Consider the following 22,805-nt stretch of genomic DNA (forward strand, 5'->3'; position numbering starts at 1 on the left):
TTTTAAGCCACTAAGTTTTTGGTGGCAATGTAGCAGTTAGCTTTTGCTTTGGCTAACTGATACAGTGTTAATTTTGCTTGGAATAAAAGCTAAGGAGCGCCTAGGAGGCTCAGTTGGTTAAGCGTCTGACTCTTGGTTTCAGCTCAGGTAGTGATTTCAGGGTCTTGCAATGGGCTCTGTGCAGAGTGCAGAGCCTGCTAAATTTTCTCTATCCCTCTTTCTCTCCCTCTGCCCCTTCCCCACCTCACTCTGCCTCTCTCTCTCTCAAAAAAAAAAAAAAAAAAAAAAAAAAAGCCAATATCCTAACCTAGCCTACAGGGCCCTACAAGATCTGGCTCCCCTCATCTTGTGACTTCACTTACAGCCTCCCTGTAATTCATCATATCTAACATGATCCTACCTCTGTGCCTCTGTACATTGTTACTTGTTCCTAGAATATTCTTTCCTCGGATACCTGCATGGCTTGTTTCCTCACTTCCTTGTTACGTCTCTGTTCAAATGCCACCTTAAGCACCCTAACAGAATGGATGGGCACTTCCCATCTTCCCCCTTATCCTGCCCTCTTTCCTTACTATTATCTGACATATGCATGAAACATTTATTTCTTGTCTGTTACATCCCCTCACACACACACACACACGAGACACCAGAATTTATGGTCTACAAGGGCAAGACTTTGTTCTGTTCATCACCATAGCCCCAGCACTTATAATAATGCCTGGAATTTTTTATGACCAGCAAATGATGAAAAGAGTAGTACTTCTGCCAAATCTGGTGTCTAGGTCTATCAACAAGAATACTCCTAGGGGCCGTGCTAGGGAAAGTGGCAACTGCACTCAACACAAGGGGATATTCCATTTAATGCAGGTTGAGTTCCCATGCACCCACAATCTAGAAAACATTCAAATGAATGCCCATTAAGGATTCAAACAGAGCCTAGCAGGATGCTGACTTCCACCGCCCAACTGAAACTCTGCTCCTTTTGACTTCCCCTCCCTTCCTTTTCTTCCCACCCTTTCCCCATCAGTCTGTAACACCAGTTTGTCAGATCATTTAGTTGTTCACCAAATGGCTGGAAAGACACAACAACTCCAAGAAAGTATTATCTGCATAGAAATTTATTTGAATTCAAAATAATACAGTTATATTTAGAATAATGTAATAATTATCTAAAGCATATATCATCATTGGCTCTGAAACAATTCTAAAGATGTCATTCTTTTGAAGTCAAAAAATAGGTAGTAAGAATGTACAAGGAAGCAAAAATATAAAAAAAACAAGTTTGCTGAGTATTGGGAGTTGTAACAAGGACACACTAAGGTAATGTAACAGAGTCCAAATTCTAAAACATGCAGCAAGGAGTTCTCTAGCTTTATCAACTCCCTGGAAAATTGGTGACCCCAATACTGCACGAATACCACCACTTGGGTAACAGGACAAACTTCCTGAGGGATACAGGTAGTCACTCACTATACTTCCCCCTTTCCTACCTCCTTCCCCCATATCAATTTCTTCTTCTTTTCTTTCAGATCAGTTTCATCCTGGCGAAAACATGTTTGGTTTTATTTGTGAAGTGGAGTAAATAACACCCTGATTGAAGTATGCAATGATGTAGGTGAAGATGCTCAGGGATCAAACTTTTGAAAAAGGTTAATCAGCTGGTTAGCAGAGACCATCAGTGGCTTGCAGGAAAATAAATTCCGATAACACATGTTTGCTAAATAGATAAAAAGAATTAGCAGTTAAAAATGGGTGAAAAAATCCTACGGTTTATTGGGACCTAGACAATCAAAAGCAGACAGGTGACCTTTGATTAGACCCATTTACTTATGGAGTGAGCTATAAGGAGGCTCCAAGATAGTTTGGTGTCCAACAGTGTCCACGGCCAAGGGCAAATTCAGAAGCTCTCCTCCTCTCGTAGAAACTGGAAGACGGATGAGAAGTCTTTCTTTGAGTAACCCTTCGCACACATCATCCTGTAGATCTGATGGGCTTGGCTGCCCAGAAGGATTGGGCTCTTTGTGCTGGTGGCAGAGTCTTGTGCCAGCCCCAGATCCTAAATCAAACAAGGGCAGGAGGGAACACATTGAGACTGGCAGTCAGAGCTCACTTTGGAACCGTGGCTCCTAATGCTTTGGTTTCAAAGAAGGAGAAATGAGGTCTGAAAAAATGAGATACTTATGAATACTGTGGTAAGTTATATGTATTTTTGTAAGTACTTTCATAGAGCTATAAAACTGCTCCAGACAGAAACCTGAATTTCTGAGTGTCCTCTCCACTCCTCTGTCCAGATCGGTTTTGTTTTGACTTTAGACAGGGGTTACTACACAGAGGAGAGCACATGGGAAATGTTTTTTTCAAATCTGCAGAAGCCTGGAAGCCTCAGACAAACCCCATTATGACTGAATACCCATTCAATCTCTTATTCAACAAATTTTAGCAACTGCTGTGGGCTGGGCACTGTTCCAAGGGCTGGTGATATAGGCATGATAAGACCCAGTCACTGTTCTCACGAAGCTTGGGGAAGATGGACAACAGTGCAAATATTAGAACTTCAGACAATGACAAGCACCATAAAGAAAAATAAAGCAGGGCAAGGGCTTGGGAAGTGGCGAACAGCAAGGGCCGGGTGGAAGGAAGGGAGTCCTGGTAGAGGATATATTTAGGGAAACCATCTCTGAGGTAAAGACCCCTGACCTACAACCTGAATGTCAGGGAGTAGTGAGTTCTTTGGAGAGTAGGGGAAGAGAGTTTCAGGCAGATGGAACATCACGGTGCTGGGGGACACGGCTTGGATATTCAGGAAATAGCAAGCAGGCCAATGAGGCTGCATGTGAGCCAAGGGGCTGGAGAGGGAAATGAGTCCAGGATGGACACAGGTAAAACACGGCAGCTTTAATATGTGTGGTAAGGAGTTGGGATGTTAAGTGCAATGGGACATCTGCCTTCATGACAAACAACCTTTAACATCTCAGAGAGCTAATGCTTCATTCTGAGGGTTTCAGAAAACTTATGGCTGCTTAAAAATAAGCAAAAGTTAGCATTATACATCTTCGATAGTTAAACTGTAGCTAATGAATATCCACTACCATAAAAATGGAATTTTGTCCAAACCTGAAATACATGGGGTTGATGGGAGACAATGAAGGCTTGGATAATTGAAATAATATCCCCCAAATTTCATTTTATTTATGATTTTATAACAGCTGCAAATTGGTGGCAAAACCAATTAGATCTTCTTCTTACCATTACCATCCTCACTTCTCCCCACAGTGGAAAAGTCAGCAAAACATGAAAGGGGAAAACAAGAAGCGAGATGAGAAGCGCTTCTACTCTGAGGAACATCCTTGATAACAGAGCAGTTATCAATACCACCCACTCAAAGGAAAACAATTATTCGAAGGAAAAATAAGTCTCTTGAATTTGTATGATGGTATGCGTGCAAACATGACTTTGTGCTTATCTGTGTAATTTTCACAGGTAGACAAGAGATTTGAAAAAACTGCTTAACCTTAAATTCTTCTATAGCTTCCTAACACTAAAAAGGGAGTTTAGTCATTGCCCACACAATGAACAAACATACAGGTGCCCTACTGCTTACGCCCAGCCAAACCTCTCTTGTTGCCATCGTTTGGCAGCATATCTGCAAGATGCGTTGTTTTCAAAAGATGGAGAGAAAATCTACATAGACTGCATTCAACTTTTATCCTAGTTAACTGAAACAGAAGAACTTGGAGTTGAACATAACATACCGAAGGGGACACAACACTACTGAGAAGACAAGTCAAGAGTTTTTCAAATGGCAAGTGCATACCCCACATAAAACCTAACAAAACCACAAACATAGACAGTGAGAGAGCTTTGGCGCCTGCTGCCTTAAAGGGTGCACATTCTGAAAAGAGAAAAATGGTTAGTCTCTCAAAGTCTGAGAGGCTTGTCCATCTTGAAATGCAAACGGCAAAAAGAAGGTGTCCTTTGAAGCTTATAATATGTAATTTAAAATAAACAGATTTTCCACTTCACTAATCAAATAAAATATTTATGAATCCATAAGCTAAGTGGCTAGTTCAGGAAAAAATATAAAACAATTGTAATAAGGTTTCAACAAGTTAATGGAGGACCAAGTTGTTATGTTACCAGGAAACGGTCCTCCCCCAAGGGAGGACCAAGAGTCATCATGCTTTTCCATATGTTGTTCTGCAGTGGCCATCACAGACTTCTAGGCTGGAGAGTGCAAAAGATTAAACTAGTTTTCATATTGAGTATGTTCTGATTATATACTCATAGCATGTTAGAATTTTATGATGTTAAGACCTAGAAATAAATGTACAAGCCTCTACTTCAACGACACACTAACATCATATCCCCTAGAACAATACATTTAATAGCAGTTGAGCAAAATATCTCTTGGAAAGTAAAGACTTGATCTGCTCAAGCAGGAAGGACTGCTTTAATCAGTGGGGCACCGATGGGGATTTCCTTAACCTCCATCAGTTTATCTATACGAGTCTAATTAGCTATGGTGCATTTTTGTTAATAGCAATCCAAAGTGATGACAGATTTTTTTTTTAAGTTCCTTTTAAGTTCCTTTCTAAGTACTCGCATTCCAAGCAAAATTAGTAAGTCTTCCTCTTTATAAGGGAAATTGCAACTGCATTTCACAGAGGAAATGAGAGCAAAGGAGAGCAGTCATTTCCGTATGTTTCACTCCCGCACTGTCTCATGCTGTTAGTGGAAAGTGCTATCGTTTATGATCAAGAACATCGTTTTAGGGGCGCCTGGGTGGCTCAGTGGGTTAAAGCCTCTGCTTTCGGCTCAGGTCATGATCTCAGGTTCCTGGGATCGAGCCCCGCGTCGGGCTCTCTGCTCAGCAGGGAGCCTGCTTCCTCCTCTCTCTCTGCCTGCCTCGCTGCCTACTTGTGATCTCTGTCTGTCAAATAAATAAATAAAATCTTTAAAAAAAAAAAAAAAAAGAACATCGTTTTAAAGAAAAGACCGTAACTGTGGCAGCTTCTTCCTGGGGAGGGACCCCGCAGCAAACGGCAAAAGCACAGGTGTACCACACAGGGGAGGACAGCAAGGGCGGAGTTCCCAGACAAAGCCAGCACTGCAGAGGACCGGAGGCCAGACAAATTCATCTGACCCTTTTGACGAGAAGCCTCCTACTTCTTATTACTCTCCTTATTAGCTGTTTCCTCTGCTCCGACCATTAGCGGTATTGCAGGAACCGAATAAGCTAGTGCCTCACAACCCACTTCATATGGAGACAGAATGGAAACTGAGCATAAATGCGATTCTTCCATTCTTCCATGTGCCCTAATAAATCACCCGCAGCTTCAATGAAAACAATACACTTAAGGAGCTACTTCCTGTTTCTAACAACAGCCACACTGCACAAGTACAAAAGCCTGTGTGGAGGCTATGGATGCAGACTGGCATAAAAATCAGTATTTTCTTAAATGAAACACGAGGGGAAATCAAATTGCAAAATAAGGAATAGTTCAAACACTGCTTTATCCCATTAATATTTAAAGCATACTGACCATACGCCAGGAACTGTGCCAGAAGCTGAGATGGAGGGCGCAAGGACAAATGGGGTGCAGGCAGAGGGGAGCAGCCAGGCTGGGGGTTTGCAAGTGAGAGCCAAGGAGAAATGAGTCCAGTATGGCCAAAGCGGAGAGGGGCTGCAATGGCAGAAACGAGCTGGTAGGACAAGCAAAGGCTAAATCATCAAGGGCTCCGTAAGACAACTTGCTGGTGGTCTTTCATCTACAAGTGACTGGAAACCATGAGAGAGACATGGTGGGAGAAAAGGCACACTCGGAGTTTTATATCTCAGGGGCCCTCTCTTTCCCATGATGTAGAAAATGAACCAGAGAGGACTCTGAAGGCAAGGAGACCAGTAAAGGGCTGATGTGGTATAATCTAAAGGAAGCTCAGCCAAGGCACTCGTAGTGGCAGAGGAGGGGACTGCATGAATTCAAGGCATACTAAGGAACAGAATGGACAGAAGGCCATGGAGAATAAAGGAATGTAAGCTGAATACAGTGTCCAGGTATAGTAATATTTATTACTTTTGTAAAGGGTCGGGGCGGGGAGTCAGTTATGGGGGCAGGGTGGGGTGAGGGATAGCTCTATGCAGAAACCTGGAAGGCTATTCCCCAACAAACTATTTTCTAAAGTTGAGATCACAGATAGGAGGTCAACAATTTGTTTTTCAAATGACTTTTCACATAAATACATACAAGTTCTTAAAGCAGGAAGATGTATTTAGAAATCTAGTATCACAAGAAAGATCTCTCTTTTGTGATGGGTACACCCAATGTCAATGTATTATCAGAAAATTCTTACCGCTCCCATTCTAAGGACTTGGTAAATTAATGGAAATTTTTGATGAAGAATGAAATTTTACCATCTCATATTACAAACAAACCCCAAAACCCACAAAATCAAACTCCCAGCCTATTATTCTCATCTCAAATGAACATGATAAGGATTTTTAATCAAAGCTTTTAATCGAAGTTTTTAATCATTTCCAGTGAGTGAGTGAATCACTATTTTAGTAATTTTGCCTTCTAGGATACACATATGCTTTGTTAAAAGGGGATGGGGGTTTAGACCACTGAGCACTTTTTCCCTCTCCCTTGGGTCGTCTCTGCATTTACCATACCTTAGCCATGAGTGTTGCTCCGAATCCACCCTGATAGTTATTAGCCGACGGAACTCCATCCATCACCCCCGGCACAGGATTGTAAGTGTCACTTGACCAACACCGTCCTGAGCTCATATTTAGGATTTTAGCCAATAGTTTTGGGTCAAGCCCTAACCTGTCAAAGGTCAAAGAAAAGAAGTGTTAGATGTCAAAATGTACAAGTCATGCGTGACTTACTTATGTATGAGGATGTTCCATCTTCTTTCTCCATTTATTGTATGTCTTCAAAAATCAAAGCAGATTGATGAGAGCAAAGAACCGAATCTTAAATTATAGGGCATTAAAAGCCAGTGATTTAACATTTCAGAGCCAGGAAGTTCTGCACTGAGAGAAAACCCTCCACACTATCCTATTTTGGAGAAATATCCCACAATTGTCGAAGTGGTGTTGGTTTATCACACACATGGGTTTTCTAGTCTCTTGGATATTACTGCATTTATGTGTCACACAAGAACCTTAAACCAAGTGATCATCTAAATTCTACATTCTTCACTCACAAATGATATATTTCAGAAAGAAATACTGACAGATAAACTGTGCATCATGGGAGTCCTTGTGGATGCATTTATATGCATGTTTATTCTTTTAGCTTTTATGAGAATGGATATAAGAGATGAGCCATGTGCCGTAAGATGAGCTTAAGTTATCCTTATAAAAGAAGACATTTCTTGCTGCAAACTTTTCCTTATTTATTAAATCTTCATTAGACGATCCTGCTTATGAAGCAAGTCTGCACAGAGCTGTGACATATGCTATCTATTCAGAGACATGCATTATAGTTCTGGGTCAACTGCTGATAAGGTTACTGATCCTGATAAAACAAAGCTTGCCCAAGCGGAAACATCATTTGTTCTATCACTGAGCTGATGGCATCAACGGCTGTTCAATGCGGACCCAGAAAAAAAGAGCATCAAAATGCTATAATACTTTGATTCTGAGTATCTTAATACAGTTTGGGAAGCAGAGTTTGGCTAAGTATCACTGAATCGAGTTTCAAATAAAACTTTCTACCCAGCAATGTATTGGTTTCTTTCATACAAAGAGCCATTATAAGACAATTGTCATAAAAGCTTTCTGCTTTTTCTTAGGACCAATCTCTTCCAGAATTTAAAAAAAAAAAAAAAAAAAGGCTAAAAAGAGACACACGAAAATGTAAAACAGATTGTGCGTTTTGGCATGCCCAAGTTCTTGTTTACTTCCTGCGTTTGAAACCTATGTCTTTATTTCCCAGTGTGAGTATTATAACCAGTACAACATTCTTCCAATGCGAGAGCAGGGGGCTAGGGCTCATAGCCAGGATACGTATGGATTTACCACGTAATACAACTGTTATATGATCAGGCTTTTGAGAAGTAGCCATGGTCCAAGGAATATATATGGCATGCCACATATGTGAATCCATATGCTGGGCCATATTATTACAGCGGGTTTTCTTAAGGTTTATAACAGAGAAGATTCACTCTAAATTGGCTGCCATACATTCCATTCAATGGTGGACTGCCAGAAAGAAACCCAACAACTCATTCATTCTTTTATAAAAATCCAAGTTTGTTACTGGTGTAGTTTGCTATTGCTGCTTTCTTTCCCCTTTTAAATAAAATGAGACCATCAGTATGCTGTTCTAGCAGATAACTTGGGAAAAGATAAAGCTGATGTGCATAGGGAATAATGTGAAAATCATTAATTAAATAAAATCCCACATATATTAAAAACGAGTTCATCTGCTCTAACTGCAAAGATATTCTTTAAGCAAAACTGTTCAAGAATGTCGATGTCTAATGTGTTCCATGAGTGGGGAACATTTTTAAGACCCCAAAACATGGTTCTTCCCTCCCATTTGAAATATCATTTAGGTGCTTCGGAATTCAGGTTTTCTTTCAAAATGGCTCATCACATTTAAAGCAGCAGAGATGCTCCTCTCTTCGTAATCTCCCTGGTTATACTCAACAGTAGCTCCCAACAGTCTTTCCCGCTACAGCAGTTCATGCTCTGTCTCTAGTACTCACCAAAATGGTGAGCAAAGCTTATTATCCTTTGTAAAACCCTACATTCCATTTTTCTTGAGTGTTCAAGGAAAAATACTGGCACTGATTTATGGAACCCTGTTTGGTGAACATAGTACTATTTAGAAGCATCCCGAGGGGCACGCAAAAAAAGCCAGGTGGCAGTTGTTATGTGCTCACTTTCAAATCTGATGCTTCCCCACTGTGCTGACTCCCCTTTAGGAGCCGGCTGCTCCCTCTCCGCTTTTCCTCCCCCGACTCACCACCCTACAGCAAAATGTATCATTAAAAAGAGCAAGTTAGAAGTGCTTTGCATTTCATCTTTCTGAGGATTCTTTCACTGGCACATATATAACTGACAGTTAAAATTAGACATAATATTAAAATCAGTTACTGAAGTCCTCTGTCTTCCACTGTGCCTAAGGCTTGTAATGGTCTCAAACCAGCTAGAATACACAGTAATTGTCATTCAGAGAGTCTATCCTAGAACGTCATGCTTCACTGGAGAAGACTGAGTTTCCATTTGAAATCAACAAATTAATCCAAGACAGGTATCTGAAAGGGCAAGTTTAATAGGAAGCAGCTACTGGGCTCTCAACCATGATAAAATGTTATTGCTGTTTCCCTGTAAATTGGCTGGGAACATATGATACTTTCTGCATAAGAGCCCCATTGCTGTTCAGGAGATATACAGCTCAAGCCATCAAAAGGATGACAGTCTGTCAGTCCCCATAATAACTTGCCACTGGATGTGGTTCGAGAGTGTGCGCATGCATGCATGTGGCTTTACAATTGCTGGAATGTTCTCTGATATAAACAGAGAATGAATTCATTGCTCTGACCGCATATATAATGAAACTCAAACAAACGTCACTATGTCAAATCTACTCACCTTTAAATCACAAGAATTCTAAATGAACTTTTGAGAGAAGTAAAAATGATGCATACACCGTAAAAAAAAAAATTTTAAAAAGAATCCAAATGTTCGCCTTCACTGTAACCGAGGCTTTTAAAAAGGACCAAAAAAGTTTGTTGACCTTATATTCTCTAGAAATATCTATGATGTCTGGTTTTATGGAAGAACAAAACAAATTATGTCACTAAACTGAGATGTTTGTATCACAGAAACAGATCTGGAAATGAAATACTTAAGACTATGTCAGTTTTAATCAATCATTCACTTACTCATCATTGTTCACAGATCTGCCATGTGCAGGCTCTGTGCTTGGAGCCAAGGAGACAGAGTAAAGAAGCTAAGAAGAGGCTGTGCCTGCCTTCCAGGAATGGGCCCATTAAGACACATACACGCAGGTCACTTTCACCTGAGGCAAGAGAATTGCCTCCCTTCTCTCTCTCTCCCCTTTTCATCCATGTGACAAACCTTCACTAAGGACGTACTATGTGCTAGGTATGTCCTTAAGATGCAGCAATGAGCAGATAAAACCAACCCCTTTCAGGGAGCACGCATTCTAGTTGGGGAGACAGGCAAAAAACAAACACATAAATAGACACACCAGCTGGTGAAAAGTGCTATGAAGAAACTACTTTAAAAGTACAACTCAATTCAAATACTAACCAACAGCACCATCAACAATCACATCGGTAACTATCACATAGAGCATGATAATGCGCCAGGAACTGCTTTCAAAGATTTACATGGATTAACTCATTTAATCTTAGCAACAACCCTGTAGATAGGTACTTTTATTTTTGTCATTTTATAGATGAGAAAGCTTAAGTCTGTAGCAGAGCTGGGATGCAGGTATGGACAGACACCCAAAATCCCACCATCCCAAGTCTCATGGTATTATACAGGTAGTGAACTTAATAGTCAATAAGCCAATACGATGGTGTTTTATCAGTTTATTAAGAAACTTGGTCAAACTTTTATTATAAACCTTTTGCCACTTGTTATCTACTGTATATGTATTAGGGTATACAACTAAGAGGCTTCAGGTCATCATCACCTAAATGAAAACCTAACAGCGTCCAAAGGGCAGTAGTCAAGAAACTAAAATTATGCTTGTGGGAAAGTTCTCATCTTGAACAGCCTTCCAGAAGTTCAACTGTTTTAAGTTTCCTTTAATGTGGAAGAAGACAATGTGGTTGTTGCTAGAGGGGCCTGGGCCCTGGTTGGTAATGCAAATGGCCTGCTATACCACTAATTCTGAATAAAGAGAAACACAAAAAGTCAGTTCCAGTGGAGCAAAAATAAAAACATGGTAACAAACCCTCCATTATCACAATTCTTCCTTGGTGATGCACAGGAACAAAACTTCTCTAATGCAAGCAGGGCACCTTTGGTGCCAGAAAACTAACGTTCTAATTCCCAACCAGAACCCAACTGGAAGGTAGAAAGGTCCAATAAAAAAGATTCTCAAAATATGTTGTATACCCATATTTTTTATACTTTACTTTTTTTTATAGCATTTTAAAAATTTCACTAACATCCATAAAGAATCACTGTAAAAGATCATAGGGTCAATAAGAGTTTTAAACTATAAGATTTTATTCTTCCAATTTTTAAAAAAATGGGAAACAGCATTCTAGGAAAAATACTGACTTATGAGGATGAAATTAATCAGAAATGATCACTTCATAGGATTAGGTGACTCAATTTGTAAATGTTGACATTAATGCTCTAAAAAAATTTCACTTCAGAGTGAACAGAATATAAATGTGGCTGAGCCACTTTGATGCTGTACTACTTTGTGGGAATTTACTACTTGGGAATTTATGCTTGCTGATGCCAATTTTCTCTTTCACCTTGCAAAGCTCAATAAATTGTGGCCACTCTCTATACTCTATTAGAGAACAATCCTGTCAATTTAAACCATGTCTGTAAACCACGGAGAAAAGACAATAGCAGAAGCCATCATTTTTAGGACTTTCAACCCACTGAAAGTCTTGGTAAGACAAACTGATAAAATCCTAATGTTATGAAAATAAGCAACCCATTAGTATAACCTGAAGCACCAGAAACTTACAAATTATTATAACAGTTAAGTAAAACTAGGGAGTTCCTAATTTGTGTCCGTTCTTTATATGTAGTATATGTAAATATATAAATATATACTGGTACAAATTTATATAAATATATACATGTGTATATATAGAGAGATATTTAAATATAGATATATATATATATAATTAATGTATGTACAGTTTCCAAAAAAATTAAACATTTAAAGGTTCATCTTTCTAAACATTGTTTTTATCATAGTGTATTAAGGTCTTTTTTTTTTTTGACAGACAGAGATCACAAGTAGGCAGAGAGGCAGGCAGTGAGAGGAGGAAGCAGGCTCCCTGCTGAGCAGAGAGCCCGATGCGTGGGGCTCGATCCCAGGACCCTGGGATCATGACCTGAGCTGAAGGCAGAGGCTTTAACCCACTGAGCCACCCAGGCGCCCCTATTAAGGTTAATTATAAAGGAAAATCTATTGTTGCTTTTGCTCTTAACATTTCTATTTGCAATTTTATCACTTTTCATCTTCTCTTTGTAATCACAATTCACTGTAGTAGCCAATGTATATATTTCATTGTACACATTTATTCAATTCATTTGATTCAAGTGACTTTCATACTATTCTTTATTAGCTGGTGTTTGGAGTTAGACTTCTATAAGCACTAACCATACAAAAATTTCATTTTAGAATAGCAAGTGACCATCTAATAAGAGTTTTGCTAGGAAAATTATCTGAGGAAGACCAGAGGATATATCACTATGCCTCAGGAATACCCTGATCCAGTGATGCTCAGAGTAAGAAGCAGGATATAAAACAAACTGGCAAAGATAAAGAGGGAAATTTCAGTAGAGCATAGCCTAGGTGATCTATGCTTTTGCTTTTTTATTATTCATTTATACCCAGAAGAATGAAGATAAAATTCTGAAAATGCATATGCATCCTAATGCTCTAATCCTATTGTCAACACCAATTAATTTTGTATAATTAATTTTGGTTCCAGAAGTTTACATCTTCCTCTTTCATGAAATTAGTCTAGAGGATAGACATGAAAACAAGTTACTGGTAACAAGTTTTCCATTTATGAGGAAGTGACCCATAGCCTAAAACTGGCTACAATACATACCACTCTGAACAGTTCCCTGTATACTACCAGTTTTCTTAAGGCTTTGTACAGATATGCCTTACCATCTTACAGACATTCAATTTTAAAATGTAAATGGTACAGGATATTGATAAACCAATTAGCACTGATGCAAAGCAAATTCCTCTTTTATCTCAATTACAACATGACAACTTAATAGGTCAAGATAGTTTAACATCTGAGACAAGGGCAATTCAATAAACAACGGCATCTTGATATGGTAATTAAGAGGAAATGTGAATCCATTACTGTGTTTTAAAAAATATCTCAAGCACTTTGGCTCTTTTTATTGCTTTTATCAAAAGCTGTGATATGAAACACTATTCTGATTTGTGATATATCTGGTAAGCAGCCTGGGGAAGTGTGAAGAAAACACCTGAATAAAGCATCTGCCTAATTAAGCATTTTCTAAAGTAAGAAATGTAAATTTATTTTCATGAAATACAAAACATTCAAAATATTAATTAGGTGATTAATCATATGTAACATTCCTAACCCAAAAGATTAAAGGCTAAAATTAAGACATTAACCTTAAGCATTCTAAAGGATGATGATCATCACAGGAGAACAAAATTCCTGAATCACTTTAAGCAAAGTATAAATGCCAATTTATTTTAACGGAAAGATATGTCCTTAATGTAAAGTAACAAAACCACAAGCAAGTTAAAATGAAAGAATTATGCACATGAGCTGCAGCTCTATGAATGCTATCCAGTTTATCCCAAGACTAAACAGCCAAGGGCCCTTTTAATGTAGATTTTGGAGACTATATTTAAAGTAGATACATAAAACCAGTCATGTGGTAGGATAACACTTGAATTGACTATACATTAAAATGCTGTTTTATACATATTTGTCCTATACTGCCAAAGTATGCTTAAATTTTATAGTAAAAGTGTTTCTTGTATTTCAATACAATAGCAGAAATGGAGCTCCTATATAAAAGGGATAATGTAACTTCGAACATACAGCACAATACATTTTATGGCTATGGCAGAGTATTCATGCTCTCCAGGGTCCTATTGGTCGTCAAATAAGCAAAGTCTATTAAAGTTCAATAATGAAGTACTTTCAAAATGTTCCTGGATCAACTCATTTATCTCTCATGAACTTTTTTTTCAACATCAGAAAATCAAATAGGGAAGCTCATAAAAATTGTTAGTACATGAAAATATATAGTCAACAAACCTGATTCCAAGATTCATAGCTTCAGCAGTTCCAATCATACTAATGGCTAACAGCATGTTGTTGCAGATCTTTGCAGCCTGAAAATAAATGGAGTACATATTAAATACCTTTATTTTCAAGTCGTAGCTCACGGGATGTTCTTCTTTACCCAACTCCCCAGGTTTCTTTCTAAAAGTCAAAGTATTTAACTGTTAATCCTCTCAAATGGGCAAAGGAACATGGTGCCACATGCTTCCTTCTGAGCTTACCAGGTCATCTGGGAGCAGACCCTTCCACTGGGTCATAACCCCACTGTGGTGACCAAGCTCCTCCTGTGGGCTCTGTCTATAAGGCATACCGATCAATCAATCTATGCAGCATGACTGCTCTTTTTTTTCCAGTTTCGTTGAGATAGAGTTGACATATAGCACTGTGTAACTTTAGGTTGTCCAGCATAATGATCTGACTGACACACATCATGCAATGGTTACTGTAAGTTTAGTTAACATCCATCATCTCATACAGATACAAAAAAATACATGTACATATATATTATTTTCCTTGTGGTGAGAACTCTCAGGATTTACTCTTAACAACTTTTATATACACCATACGGCAGTGTTAGCTCTAGCCATCATGTTATACACAAAATCCCTAGCACAAATGCTCTTTATGGAATGGGGCTTACATTCTAATTGGGGCAACGGAGTTAACACAATAAAGATAAAGGCAACAAACACACGAACAAAAACAACTGAGTGGAAAATTGTATGGCTGCAAGACAGAGACAGTAGAAACTCCAAGATCACTGAGGGCAGAAGCAGAGAGGAAATGGAACTGAAACCCATCTCTTAGAAGGCCAGGCAGGAATTTAAATAGGCAAGAGAGAGAAAGGAGGAGAGCAAAGGAAAAGGCAAATATGTAAGAGGGATTAAATATATCAGAGCATGGGATGTTCCTGAGAGCAGTAAGAAAACTGACTCATGTACATATGTTTTAAGGAATGGTGAGAAATTTTATAGTTAAGACTGGGGTAAGAGCCATGAAAGCTAGGGTGGAGAGTTAAAATTTGACCTGACAGAAAATAGGCATCTATTCAAAGTTTCAGAATGGGGATGTCTATGTGTACAAACATATTAATGGAGTTGGTCTTGGTTACAGCGTTAGGCAGAGTGGTAAACCCGGCATCCATGGTGTCTGAGCAGTACACAAGGTATAAGCTAATGAGAAACTGGACCAGTTAATGTGAGGAATAGAGAAGACTGTCAACAACGAGAGACGCTGCAGCAAAAATCAGCAGAACTTGGCAACTGGACAAGAGAATGGAGACAATAGGTATATCTGAAATAATACCAAAGTCTTGAATAAGATAAAGAGGGTGCCAGTGACCAGGACCAAGGATTAAGATGAGGGGAGATCTAGTGAGAACATGTGTTTTGGTGAGAGGGGGACAGCTAGTTTGATTTCAGAGTTCAGTGTTGTCATTCACCTCTATCTGATTAGAGAATTGATATATTTCTAAATGAAAATCATTTGCTTTTCAAGAAAAAGATTAAAGTGTGTAGGTTATTTCTTCCTGACTGTATTACAGACAGAGCTTAGCAAGTAATTAGATGGAGGAGAACAGTGACTCAGATGCCATGAACACTTCAAATGGAAGCAGTTTTAAGAATGGTTTCAGTGGTCACTAGGATGACACATCAGAATCTGAATGATGGAACTTTCAATATCTTTTTTAATAGTTAATTGGCTGATGTCTGCTTAAGTCCAACAGGAATAATGGAAAACTAATTTATTCCAAATTAATTTAAGAAAATCTCAGCAAAAAAAGGGGCACCAGGGTGGCTCAGTCGGTTAAGTATCTGACTCCTGATTTTGGCTCAGGCCATTGTCTTGGGATCGTGGGATCCGGCCTCGAGTTGGGCTCCACACTGGGCATGGGCTTGGGATTCTCTCTCTCCTCTTCTCCCTCTGCCCGTACCCAACCCCACCCCCATGCGCTCTCTCTCTCTTTCAAAAACAAAACAAAACAAAATAAAACAAAAACTCTCAGCAAGGAATCCATAGATTGAACAGAGTAGAGAGGAATAAGAAATAAGAATGTGGTCAGGAAAGAGAAATAAACATTAGCCAAATTTATATCATCAAGTCAGTGTCATTAATGTAAAAATGTTACCTGCCCGGTCCCAACAGCTCCACAATACACCACATTGGAGCCCATGCACCCCAGCAACTCCTGGGCAGCAGCAAATTCATCTTCGACTCCTCCCACCATAAATGTGAGGTTCCCAGACCGAGCAGCTCCCACACCTGAATGGTTTGGGGGTAAAGGGATAGAACAAAAGGATACATTTCTTCAAGTGTTTAAGTAAATAATAAAATTACAGAAAATCCCAAAACAAATAAAAATATCTTGCCTCTAAACTGTATTTATGTCAGGCACGTAAAAGATATTCTAAATCGCTCCTGGAATGTGTGTGTGTGTGTGTGTGTGTGTGTGTGTATTTTTAAGGAAGCGCTACACCCAACATGGGGCTTGCACTTATGACCCCAAGACCAAGAGTCATGCTTATAGACTGAGCCAGCCAGGTGCCCCTCTTCTAGAATATTTTGAAAATTAAGTAGCGTGGAGTTTAATCCTAAACCAAAAGGGACACACAGATTCAAACTCTTATTCTCAGTTCATGGCATGAGTGATATGGGAAACTAAAATATGCATTTATTCACATGCACCTATTATTCTAAGAAATCTATTCAGTAATAGAAAGTATATGAAAAAGGTAACTTGTGCCCTGAACAGTATAAGAACAGCCAGGGGGGTCTGCTGCCTAAGTCTGGATTTGGGGGTCTCTGGCCCATTTGCTTGCTCTCCGCGTATCATCTGCAGATGAGATCTACAAAGTGGAAGACCTGGCTCTTTCCCCCAAGACAAGGAGGCATTTCAGATGGCAAGAGTCCTGTTTAAGGTAAAGAAAACAGTTGCTTATTTAGACTGATTATTCTGATGTGTACTTTCCAATCAATATTATATGATTTTTCTTTTCCCTCCTCCTATATACCTTTCCGGCAATTCATTCCTAGTGCTATGAGCAGGAAGAAGAAATGAGCTTTGGTCTGGCTACTCCTTCATAGCTCTTAACAAAGGTCTGATGCATATTCATTGATTGAAATGATTGGTTAGCACACAAAACCTGTCCTAGACGTATCCTTAAAAAAGGAGGGGAAGTTTCATTCATGTAAATTGTTATTAACTCTAAATAAAACCAAGAGTATTATTATTGCTTTTAATATTAGAGAAATTTTAATTCATAATTTTCAAGTTAGATTTTGTTGATCAAAACCAGGAAAGCATGTGGGAGAGCTGTATTAGTATGATTTTTGACTTTACACTTTATTTTATAGTACAGCTAGGAATAAAGAAATCGTAATTGTCTGTGCCATGTATCAAACCTGGCCATTAGAACAGACAACTGCAAGTAATGGCCTACTTTTTAATTTAATTTATTCAATGAAATACATAGTTTATATATAAAAAGCCCAAGTGGAGAGATCCATATTTCACTGAAATTGTGAATATTTTGCTATTGCCAAGCCAAGCAGCCTTTTCCACTTTACAGTTCATGCTATTTTAACTAATTATTAAAAGCAAAAGAGGTCAGCATTATGTTAGCCAAACAATTGTGGAAGAGGGAGTGTCCATGTGTTATGAAAGCCTGAGATGCTCACGCATAAGGTTAAATTACATTTCACAACATTTTCAGACACAATTTGGAAATGATTATGTACAAAACCCAATTATAACAAATGCTTTTAATTAGCCAGTTTGTGTTCTTTGAACATTCTATAATGTTGAAGTTTAAGTGACTGTCACTTTGTTAGTTTCTAATTTACTTCACTAAGATGGTAGATCATCATTACTATTTTACAATTCTTTTGCTCAATTTCAATACCCATTTTTTTTTTAAGCAGACCTCATTCTAGAGATTCAATTTTTTTTTTAACATTTTTATTTATTTATTTGACAGAGATCACAGGTAGAGGCAGACAGAGAGAGAGGAGGAAGCAGGCTCCCTGCTTAGCAGACAGCCCGATGTGGAGCTCGATCCCAGGACCCCGGGATCATGACCTGAGCCGAAGGCAGAGGCTTTCACCCACTGAGCCACCCAGGCACACCTCGATACCCATTTTTATTCAAACCACATAACCATCCTTAGTCCTAATCCTGTTGATCTGACCTAGGAAAATTAAGTAGACAATTTAAGTCAAAGCTTACAAACAAATCCAGCACTATCCATCATAGGTCATAGCTTTGTATCTAGATTACAGATTACTAAATAGCTTCAGAGAGTCATTTATTAAAGGAAAATTAATGCTGACAATGGTTCTCAGCTGGTTAATCTTTTGACAGGTGTACTTTCTCACTTGTTCAAACACATATTTCAAAAAGAAGAAATAACTTACTTAAGCAAGAGACCACAAAAGAAATAATAACTCATTTTTTAAGTCAGAGGTCTGTGGTATTTCCACACTCCTTCTCTCAAGGTGGTGGCATCATTATTAGGACTTTTTCATAACCCACGATCCAATGTCAGGGCCTGACTAAACTGGGTAATTCTAAAGGTTTGGCATTCTTCGGGACCAAATCCTGTCTTCCATACACATTCCTCTAAATGTGTGACTCTATGAAGCCTAGTACCACTGCAAAGGCAAAATTAAGATCTAAGTAATCCTAAAATAAATGTAACCATTTTGAGCTTAGGAAACACTATCTAGGAAGGTGGAACTCTAAAGCTATGTAAGACATCCTATAGAGGGGTGCCTAGTTGGCTCAGCGGGTTAAGCCTCTGCCTTTGGCTCGAGTCGTGATCTTGGGGTCCTGGGATCAAGCCCCACATCGGGCTCTCTGCTCAGCGGGCAGCCTGCTTCCCCCTCTCTCTCTGCCTGCCTCCCTGCCCACTTGTGATCTTTCTCTATTAAATAAATAAATAAATCTTTAAAAAAAAAAGACATCCTATAGATTACAGAAGACCCTGTACAGATTTTGAAGTCTATCAGTAATAAATAATACATTTATTATACTGTCATGCCACTTTAATTCAAGTCTATTTCCCAAAACAGGAAAACAGATTACACACTTAATCAGTTGCTAGAATATTGGGAGAAGTATTTTAACTTTACATTTTAGTAACTGTATATAAAATCAAAATATATCCTGTACTTAATTGTATTACAGCATTTACAACTCCAGTGCTTCTCTCCCATGACCACAGAGTCAGAAAAACTGAACACATTTGTACAAATGAAAAGGCAAATGCCCAAACCATTCAAAATAGGTGGCTGGACCATCCTGTTTTTAAAAGGATAGCCACCTACCACTTCTCCTGGAATCTGCTTCAATTTCAATCAACCTCGGCGGGGAGAAACACTTTAAATCTAATCCAAGGCTCAAAGTCAGCCCCTTTCTTTCTCTCTGTCAAAGATATCACAAGAAGCCTCCATTACCTAAACTGCCTTCCTTCTTTCTTTCCTTCCACTCCTATTTATGGTGGACATAAAAAATTTGACCACTGGAGAGCCATCTGTCAGTGGTTCTTAACCCTGGGAAGAAGAAATATCCTTGTCCTCAAGGAGTTTGAAACCTAGTGTTTGCGGTAGTGGACGTGAATGTGCACATGTATATGGAGATGGGAGAAGAGAGAAGGCAAACAACTGTAAAGAGTAAAAGACAGATGCATACTACAGGAGAGGTCTGCATATAGTCATCTGGAGGTTCAAAGAAGAAAAATATCATCAGCAATTATCTGTTCAGTGCCTTTAGCAATTTGCTCCATCCTTGTGCTTGGGAGAATATCTAAAATACAACTATTCCGGAAGGTCCAAAATAAAAGGTCATAGTAGGTATAAAACACAGTCTTTGCCCTCAAAAGGTATAAAATACAGTTAGGGAAAAGAGACACATACCACTTACTCAGAAGTAAATGCCAAAAGGTAGCATCATGTACCAAATGTCATGGATGAGGACAGTAGCCACCAAAACCTGATTCCCTCTTTCCTCCTATTTGTTTACCTCCATCCTTGAAAGGCTAATGAGTTCTCAGAAAGAGAAAGGGTGAAAAAAGAAACACTGTTCTCAAAGAGTAATGGTCTTGCCATCAACTGTGGGTAAGCTTTGAAAACTTTGACAAGAATATAGGTATTCTGGGGGCACCTGGGTAGCTCAGTTGGTTGAGCATCTGCCTTCAGCTCAGGTTATGATCCCAGGGTCCTGGGATTAAGTCCCGCATCAGGCTCCCTGCTCAGTGGAGAGCCTGCTTCTCCCTCTCCCTCTGATCCTCCTCCCCACTTGTGCTCTCTGTCTCAAATAAATAAATAAAATCTAAAAGAAAAGAAAAAGGTTACCTCCCCCTTTCTTTAAAAAAAATTAAATAAATAAAATAAAAAGAATACAGGTATTCTCAATCTATTTGCAGATCATGTTCAGAGCAGTTTAAAACAACATGAACTGAGCAAATGATTTTGTGTTTTACATATGGACACTGAGTTCTGCCTATTATCTAAATATACACAAAACCCTATCTCTCTTCACAACAGACTCAAGTTTGCTTATTAGACAAAAAACAGAAAACTGAGAATCAGGATTAGGAACAAATACAATGAAACCATAAGATTTCACAATGAATTTTAAATATGGGTCTGAGGATCTTAGAGGTCCTGGCAAACCGTGTTTGGGAGCAGAATAAAGCAGTCTCAAGGAAAATGGAGTTCTTCCTTACATTGAGTTACATGGTTTAAAAATTCTCATTGGTAACTTTATGAAGGAGATGGTAAATCAAATAGAAAATGTTCATCATATTTTTGTATCAAAAGCAGAGGTAATTTTTTCAAGGTAATTCAATTCTTGTTTTATATATGTTTCTAATTCAGCCCACCCGCAATAAGAGATCAACATTAACAATAATCATCTCAGTCTAATAGTTTATGTTTATCTGTGTCTCAATCTTTGGCAGTTTTATTTGTTTTAAGAACCAAAACAGGCTTAAGTTTCAAATTATGTGTCAACATGAACATAACTAGCAGCTGAAGACATTATTCACTATTACTCAGCATTTCTATATAGCATTTCATTATTGTTTTCTTTTCTTTCTTTCTTCTTCTTCTTCTTTTTTTTTAGAGAGAGAGAGAGCACATGCTCAAGCAGGGGGCAGCGGCAGGAGGAGTGAGAGAATCCCAAGCAGGCTCCATGTCCAGTGGGGAGCCTGATGGAGCACTTGATCTCACAACCCAGAGATCATGACCTGAGCTAAGATCAAGAGTCGGACGCTTAACTGCCTGGGCCACCCAGGCATCCCACACTACTGTTTTTTTTTTTTTTTTTTAAAGATTTTATTTATTTATTTGACAGGCAGAGATCACAAGCAGGCAGAGAGGCAAGCAGAGAGAGAGGAGGAAGCAGGCTCCCCACTGAGCAGTGAGCCCGATGTGGGACTCGATCCCAGGACCCTGGGATCATGACCTGAGCTGAAGGCAGAGGCTTTAACCCACTGAGCCACCCAGGCGCCCCCACACTACTGTTTTCTTTTTTCTTTTTTTTTTTTTAAGATTTTATTTATTTATTTGACAGAGAGAGAGATCACAAGTAGGCAGAGGCAGGCAGAGAGAATGAGAGGGAAGCAGGCTCCCCACCGAGCAGAGAGCCCAATGCGGGACTCGATCCCAGGACCCCGAGATCATGACCCGAGCCGAAGGCAGCGGCTTCAACCACTGAGCCACCCAGGCGCCCCCCACACTACTGTTTTCTATTAAGTAAAAGTTATTCTTTCTGAAGTACTTGTACATTTATGTTCACCAAAAAGAATTACATAACTCACTGTATCTTCCCTTTGGTCTTGAGTCATAGGAAACAATGAACTTTCTTTTTTTTTCCTCCTAAAATGGCTTCTGACTTTTTAGAGTTTTACTTTTGTCAGTGGGCTCTAACCACTTCTCTGGTTTTCTCATCTACTCCCTGTAACAAAAACCACCATGCTAGACATACCCAACAATTTACAGCAGCTGGTATGTGTAGTGATTTTTTTTTTTTTTTTAATGTATCCACGCCTTTCCTGGGCAACGCCCTTGTATGAAATTCCCTTGCCCTCTTTGCCTGGCAAACTCCCAATTATCTTCCAATGCTCAACTCAAGTCAACTCTAAGAAGCAATTCACGACCATAATCCCCTTTCTCTATCTTTATAACATTCCTAGTGGTATCTGTAATAAAGCACTTACACTACTCTAATCAATGATTTTTCTGGTGTGTCTTGTAAGGATCTTTATGGGCAAGAGCTGTTTGAATCTCAGCACCCAGCATACAACATGTGTGTGATAAATGTTCATTGTCTTTTTAGGAGGTGAGCAGAGAAGAAATCAATGGTTACTAAAATAACCAAGAATACTAAGTAAGACAGTGTTTTCCAGCTTATCAAAAAAGCTCAACTTTGGAGTAGGATTATTCCAAAGGTAATAGCATGTTCACTTACTGTTGCATATACACACGTAAGCAAAAGTGCACATGTACGGAGACATTATTATGAAGATACCAAAAAATGAAGAACATGTAATCTGAGTTAAGACACCTGACGTAAGGTCACAATTCAAGGTCACCCCACTTGGATAAGTTTGGTTCCTCCCTCTGAAGATAGTGATAAAAACACTTGCCATACACACTCTGAAGCTCAAATGAAAGAATACTTTGGAAAGGTATTTTACACGGTTATCACACAAATGTTATAAAAAATATTAAATATAACAACAAGTAAACCTACTCGGCCTGAGTAT

The 22,805-nt window shown here is 38.9% G+C and overlaps 1 protein-coding gene across 6 annotated transcripts in view; it reads right to left on the reverse strand.

Annotated features, from left to right (window-relative positions):
* Nucleotides 1–1,100: 1,100 nt before the first annotated feature.
* The window catches only part of HIBADH (3-hydroxyisobutyrate dehydrogenase), a 125,037-nt gene continuing 103,332 nt past the window's right edge, over nt 1,101–22,805 (reverse strand). For all 6 annotated transcript variants that reach the window (XM_080818430.1, XM_080818427.1, XM_080818429.1 and 3 more), the window contains 4 exons: nt 16,166–16,299; nt 14,011–14,087; nt 6,671–6,827; nt 1,101–2,056 (listed from right to left, as the gene is read on the reverse strand). In XM_080818430.1, the coding sequence (XP_080674556.1) occupies nt 1,898–2,056; nt 6,671–6,827; nt 14,011–14,087; nt 16,166–16,299 (527 nt within the window). In that variant the 3' untranslated portion in view covers nt 1,101–1,897. The remainder of the gene's footprint in view (nt 2,057–6,670; nt 6,828–14,010; nt 14,088–16,165; nt 16,300–22,805) is intronic.

This window comes from Martes martes (assembly GCF_963455335.1).
Source record: "Martes martes genome assembly, chromosome: 11".
Taxonomy (NCBI): Eukaryota; Metazoa; Chordata; class Mammalia; order Carnivora; family Mustelidae; genus Martes; species Martes martes.